At 45.7% G+C, this 7,048-nt stretch overlaps 1 protein-coding gene across 1 annotated transcript; it reads left to right on the forward strand.

Annotated features, from left to right (window-relative positions):
• Window positions 1-926: 926 nt before the first annotated feature.
• On the forward strand, window positions 927-1,859 carry LOC133047794 (THO complex subunit 7 homolog). The gene has a single exon (XM_061131309.1). It carries the CDS (start codon window positions 989-991, stop codon window positions 1,601-1,603), a length of 615 nt encoding a protein of 204 aa, XP_060987292.1. The 5' UTR covers window positions 927-988; the 3' UTR covers window positions 1,604-1,859.
• The last annotated feature ends 5,189 nt before the right edge of the window (window positions 1,860-7,048 follow it).

A 7,048-nucleotide genomic window follows, 5' to 3' on the forward strand; every position in this document is an offset into this window, starting at 1 on the left:
CTGAAGGGGGTCTGGGAAGGGTACCATCCACATCACAGAGCCCTGCGCTAGGCGCTGGGGGGATAAAGCGGCAGAAAGGGGGCCGGCCCAGCAGAGTTTTATGGTTTGAGTGGAGAAATGGGGCAAACACATAAACCCTCTGAGGTGCAAATAAGAGACCTTCCAAGTTCCCCACCTGTTGGGCATGCCAAGGCCCATTTCCAGCCCTTTCATTATGAGCTTTCTGCTGTTCACTTGCCTAAAAGCTACCTCTCCGCCATCGCCCCCTACCACGGAACTCTCAGCCAAGTGACTGTGTTGGGGGTCCCCAAGCCCACCCCCCTACACACACACGTATCTTAACGGCCTGTTTCTCTGGAGAGCCCTGACTAGTGGGAGCACAGGGCTTGACATGTACCATCCATTTTAATCCTCACCACAATTGAGGAGGCAGATGTCATCAAACCCATTTTACAAGTGTGGAACCAAGGGACAGAGAAGTTAAATAACTCGCCCAAGGTCAGCATAACAAAAGATTTCAGCCAGGAATAACTGAGCCAGATGGCCTGGGCTGGAATTCCAGCGCTATCACTTACTCACTGTGTGACCTGGAGCAAGTTCATCTTTCTAAGCCTCCATTTCCTCATCTGTAAAATGGGGATAATTATAATACCTGTCTCATAGAATTATTGCAAACATTAAAGATGTTAAAATCTGTAAAGCACTTAGTGTTTGTATGATACAGTGTTTGACATGTCGAAAGTGTTTTATGGCCGCCGCCGCCCGCCTGGCCTCGCCCCACACGCGCTGGCCGTGGCCGCCCCCGGGGAGTGCGGGGAGCGCGGGTCCCGCGGCGGCGGCGGCGCGGCGCGGCTCAGGCGGCGGAGCGGGCGGCCGCGGGCGCCGCCGCCGCCTCCATGGCTGTTTACCCGGCTGCATTGTGGGAGTTTGACCTCCGCCGCCGCCAACCGCCGCCTCAGCTTGCGCCGCCGCCGCCGCCGCGCACGCCATGGGAGCCGTGACTGACGACGAAGCCATACGGAAGCGTCTCCTAATCGATGGAGATGGTGCTGGAGATGATCGGAGAATTAATCTGCTGGTGAAAAGTTTCATTAAATGGTGCAACTCAGGATCTCAGGAAGAGGGATACAGCCAGTACCAACGTATGCTGAGCACACTGTCCCAATGTGAATTTTCAATGGGCAAAACTTTGCTGGTATATGATATGAATCTCAGAGAAATGGAAAATTATGAAAAAATTTACAAAGAGATAGAATGTAGCATTGCTGGAGCCCATGAAAAAATTGCAGAGTGCAAGAAGCAAATTCTTCAAGCAAAACGAATACGAAAAAACCGGCAAGAATATGATGCACTGGCAAAAGTGATCCAGCATCATCCAGACAGGCATGAGACATTAAAAGAACTAGAGGCTCTGGGAAAAGAATTAGAACATCTTTCACATATTAAAGAAAGTGTTGAAGATAAGCTGGAATTGAGAAGGAAACAGTTTCATGTTCTTCTTAGTACCATCCATGAACTTCAGCAAACACTGGAAAATGATGAAAAGCTCTCAGAGGTAGAAGAAGCTCAAGAAGCAAGCATGGAGACTGATCCTAAACCATAGCCCAAGGAATCACTCTCCATTCCCAAGAATGTTGAAGTAGCAGCGTGATCTCAGTGTGTTTAGAATCTGTTGTGCTCTCGAGATATGTAAAGTTTTGGCAGTGAACTATTTTGCCTTTAAATGTTAATGCAGAGTTCATTCATATTTCTTCACACAAAGGAAGATGACTTCATTATATATTTGTTTTTACTGAAATGTCTTTTTTGTATTTAAAAGGTGGGAAGCAACATCCAAAATAAATGTTGAATAAAATGTTTTCAAGCCAAAAAAAAAAAAAAAAAAGAAAGTGTTTTATATGTGTTTGGTGAGTAAATTAAAAGAAACAAGATTATTAAATGGCAGATCCAAAATTTGTACCTACTACATGATAATTTCGATTTTATTTGTTCTCTGGGATTTTTATATTGCTCTACATCAAACAGGTAGAAAATCCACATCTCCGTTAAAAACAAACATCAACAGCAAAACCCCACCCTTTGAAGTATTTGCTCAGCCCACAACCTCCCTTCTCTGAGAAGTGTATTCCGGCTCCCCCCCATTCACAGGAGAGGCCGCTCCATTCAAGTTGGAGCTACGGTGACCTTCCGCCCTCAGCCTTCCCACCCCCATCCTGGTGACTGGACCAGGGTACACACCCGACCCAAGCTGGACCAACCGTGTTCTCACTCCTGGGAATGTAGATTTAAGATGCAGAGACATTTGTCAGTTTGCTGTGGCTTGAACTGAGGACAAACCAACCTCAGAACCGTGAGATGACCAAGTTCAGTGAGAGTATTTAGTCCCAGAAGGAGAGGAATGAAGCAGCAGCGTAGAGAAGGCGAGCGGGAGAGAGACACTGAACTGCCCTTGTGCTGGTCGAAACTGGTTTCTCCAGTTTCAGTTGCTCACGGGGCCCTGACGACACCTCCGGCCCCTGGTCCCCCTGGGTTACCCCAGGACCTGAGAATAACACCCCTTTATGTGCATCTCCCTTGAGTGGACTCTCACAGCTGAGAAGAGCCTTGACTCAGCTGCCTTCCTGTCCAAGCCCCATGCTGAACCCCCACCCCCGACCTGACAGTGGGGTAGCCCTGTCCCCCCAGGATGCATTCACGTTTTGGCACAGGTAGCTCATCACAGCGGCCTCCTGTGAGCAGTGCTTTGCCCAAAAGGGAAGAAACTGCATAGAATTCCATGAGGTGAGAGGGTCCGGGAGGGACTTAGACAAAGCCTTCACCTGGGCCAGAATTGGGTGAACCCAACCCAGGTGGTGCTGGTGGTAAAGAGCCTGCCTGCCAATGCAGGTGGCCATGAAAAATGCGGGTTTGATTCCTGTTTCGGGAAGATCCCCTGGAGGAGAGCATTGCAATGCACTCCAATATTCTTGCCTAGAGAATCCCATGGACAGAGGAGCCTGGCGGCTCAACCTATGGTCCATAAGGTCTGTGCACAGAGTTGAACATGACTGAAGCAACTTAGCACGCATGCGCGAAACCATGGGGGAGCAATGACGCCAGGTGGGAGGGAAGCTGTGGCAGGACCTCAGGGCTAATTTCATCTCCTCCAGACTTCTGCCTCAGGCTGCCCTGACCTGAGCAGGGCAGCGGTCGGTCAGTAGCAAGAGAAGCTCCCACCTGCAAGCTCCGTTCTCGTGATTTCAGTCACCGTCCAGGTTGTTAGCCACTGGCCGCAGGTGGCCACTGAACCCTTGAAATGTAGCTGGTTTGAACTGAGATGTGCTGTAAGTGCCAAATTCAGATTTCAAAGACTTAGTACCTTCCCCTCAAAGAATGTAAAATATCTCACTCATAAATATTTATATTGATTACATGTTAAAGTCATAACATTTTTGTGTGTGCGTGAATGCATGCTCAGTCACCTCAGCCACATCCAACTCTTTGCCACCCTATGGACTGTAGCCCACCAGACTCCTCTATCCATGGGATTCTCCAGGGAAGAATACTGGAGAGGGTTGCCATGCCCTCCTCTTCCCAACCCAGGAATCAAACCTGCATTTTCTATATCTCCTGCATTGGTAAGCAGGTTCTTTACCCACTGGGAAGCCCCCATAACATTTTTGATATTGTATTAAATAAAATACATTAAAACTAACTTCATCTGTCTCCTTTGTTTAAAAAAAAAAAAACATGACTAGGCTTATACAAAAGTTTTAAATCACATAAGTGCCCCACATTTTACTTCTATTAAACAGCACACTCTGACACTCTCATTGGGAACAAACTTCAAGGGATCAAGGACACTAGGATGTTGTTACAATTAAAGTTCCATCAAAATCTGTGAGCTCGAGAGTTTATCCAGCCAGCAAATGTCCTCTGACCATAAGAAGGAAAAGAGCCACAGCTGTTTTTCACCAAATGGATCTCATTAAATTAATTACATTAGCACTGGATAGCTCATTCAAGGCCCTCTAGGAGTTTTAATAAAATCAGTAGCGTTAGGGCAGAAAGAGATCGTCTACGGAATCTTACCCTAGAGATAAAGTTGTAGGTTCAGGGAAGCCAGCTGACCAGAGGAAGGTCATATAGCAAGATGTTGGCTCCTGGCTCATAATCTACTGCTGTTCCTTCTGCAGGATGGTGCCTTATCTTGGGGCTTGAGGCATTCACTGTGGTTGGCTATCCAACAGTCACTTCCAATACCGTTTCCCTTTGTCGCTGTCCCTAGAGGCAGAAAACTTTGCTTTTCCCACCTTCCTGGAAGCAATCCATGGCCATGTGATCTAGTTCTGGTCAATGAGATACAGAAGGGTATTTCTTGAGAAACTTCTCAATACATATGAGATGAAAACCTTCTACCTCTGCTCCCTGTTTTTTGATGCAATGCTGGAGCTGCCGCAGCCATCTTAACATCATGAGGCAACAAACCAAAGGACGAAAGGTCACACAGACTGTGGAGGGGCAAAAGAGGAATAGAAAGAGCCCAAGTTCATAACACTGTCATAAGTTTACTGAACCAGCCCTAGAATTGCCTACTTTCAGATTTTTTGTTAAGAAAACAATAAATATCCTTATGATTAAGCCAATCAGTCTTCAGTTACAAGACTTAGAATCCTCCCAGTGGATGCTGAATGCATCCCAGTGAATAAAGACTCATTTGAAGGTCTCTAATTCCTCCACTGTTTTATTCTGCTTCATTCCTGTCACTGTTGCAGTCTGAGCTGCTGTAGCTTGACAATCTCTTGGCTGATCCCAGTGGCATATTTCCGCTCAAGGTTATGCCTTTTATTGCAAAGAATCTGACTTTTCCGAGAACATACAAGCAAAATTTTCAAACCACAGTGATTGGGCTTTCTTGTAGATACAGCCATATATTACCCTCACCCACTCCTGCCACCCTGGAAACCTTCTTGCATTATTTATTGTGTTCTTAACTTATAGTTCTCTAGTCATCCTGTCCCTCCAACTAATTTCCTGAGATGTTTACTGGACACTTTAGCTGCTCTCAGAAATACCTGCAGTCCCCTCTTTTCTAGACCCCCTCCCTGGGTCTCATATCTGCTCCTATCTCCTTTGCACTATCACCTTTGCACTTCCTGGGAGAAGACAGACATCGATCCAGAGAAGCTCGCATCTGCAAGCCCTATTCCTGCATGATTTCCAGCCACTATCCAATTCAGTAGACACTGGCTACATGTGGCTACTGAGCTCTTAAAATGTAGCTCATTCTATCTGCCATGTGCTGTGAGTCAGGAGTCCCCAGTCTCCTATATCTAATACTTGATGATCTGAGGTGGAGATGATGTAATAATAATAGAAATAAATGTAATGGGCTTGAATCATCCCGAAACCATCTCCCCCAGCCATCCGTGGAAAAACTGCCTTCCACAAAACCGGTCCCTGTTGCCAGAAAGGTTGGGGCCTCTGCTGTAAGTGTCAAATACACACCAGATCTCCAAGACTTAGTATCTCCTTCAAAAGAATGTAGACTATCTCATTCATAATTATTTCTATTGATTACATATTAAAAGTATAACATTTTGAAATCATATTAAATAAAATATATTAAACTAACTTCATCTGTCTCTTTTTACTTCTTTTAATGTAGCTGGCTAATGCAAAAGTTTTCAATTATATACTTCTGTGGGACAGCACAGTTCTAGAATGCTATGAGCTGATTATAGCCTTAATTCTTTTACAATAATATTTCATTTCAGTAAGGTCTTCAAACTAAAAAAAGTGACCCTCTTAGCAGAACTCCAGACTCCATTCAGTCTGTGTGGGGCAGGTCTCTTTCAAATCAAATCAAATTATAAAAGTGTTGGCCTCTTAAAGATTGTTTGCAAACCCACTTAAACTGCCCTAAACAAACAAACAAACAAACAGAAATAGCACCTATCCCCGGTGTGCTGCAGTTCATGGGGTTGCAGAGTCAGACACGACTTAGTGACTGAACAACTACAAAACCAGGTACAATAGTGTTTCTCAAAATCTGAAGGCCAGAAGCAGAATCGAGCCTCAGGAGGGACTAGACAGAAGCCCTGAAGAAGCTGAGAGTCAAAGTTCTTCTCTCTTCACTTCCCTTTGCAGAAGTGTTATTATCTCATCTCTTGGCCCAGCCACTTTCATTTCACTTGAAGCCTTGAATCTGAATGTCTTTCTGCTTCTTCTGAGTTTAGCAAAATCAATCATGGAAGCCACCAGAACAAAGCGGAGGATCAAGATGACCTCTTTACCAGATTACAGGTAATTTATCTCCAATGGTGCCAGACACTGCATTTTACATTTGGATCCCGTCGCTCTGAGCTGTGACTTATTTATTAGACTTGACAATGAGACGAGTCTGCCTTGTGCATGTAGAGGAAATTTCAGCCTGAATCAGAAAACAGAAGGCGCTGTGCCAAGGATGGCCACTTGGCACATCCAAGTGCCAAGTAATGGGGGGGCGGCGAACCTCCTTGCCATCAAGGAGCTTGCAAAATTAGGTCAAAAGGGAAGGGAACTCAATAGGATAGCTCTTTATTACAAAGATCTGCATATGTGGAAGACTATAGAAACAAAAAGTCATCCCTTAAAACCCTAATGGGAGCTGGTCAGATTAAAAAGGTGGTCAAGGCTAGACCTCTCACCAGTGTGCCAGATGGCTCCCCAAATGGACTGAGCAAAGCCCTGCAGTGAAGAAACCCCCTCACTGACCCTGCTACTCCAGCCTGTCCCAGAGCCAACATCTCCCAACCCAGTCCTTCCATTCTGCAATGTACCACATTACCTGGAAGAAAAAACACATTGCACCAGCTAAATTCACCACTAGCTGGTGAAACACATTCGCCAGCTAGATTGAGAGCAGAGCCCAAGAGAAAAGGACAGAGGTCTGAGCATTTCGGGTAAGATGAGCAGGACAAGTCTGAGCCTCTGATGGAATGAGGGGTAGCAGAATATACCACCCCGAGATAAACCACATTGGTCCCAAAATTGTATTGAACTGAAGGCAATTAAGAAGCAGTAAGTG

This window comes from Dama dama, chromosome 27, assembly GCF_033118175.1.
Source record: "Dama dama isolate Ldn47 chromosome 27, ASM3311817v1, whole genome shotgun sequence".
In the NCBI taxonomy this organism is placed as follows: Eukaryota; Metazoa; Chordata; class Mammalia; order Artiodactyla; family Cervidae; genus Dama; species Dama dama.

Bases quoted from the DNA above. Each gene is read 5' to 3' on its own strand.
- LOC133047794 (XM_061131309.1), top strand. From the start codon at position 989: ATGGGAGCCGTGACTGACGACGAAGCCATACGGAAGCGTCTCCTAATC.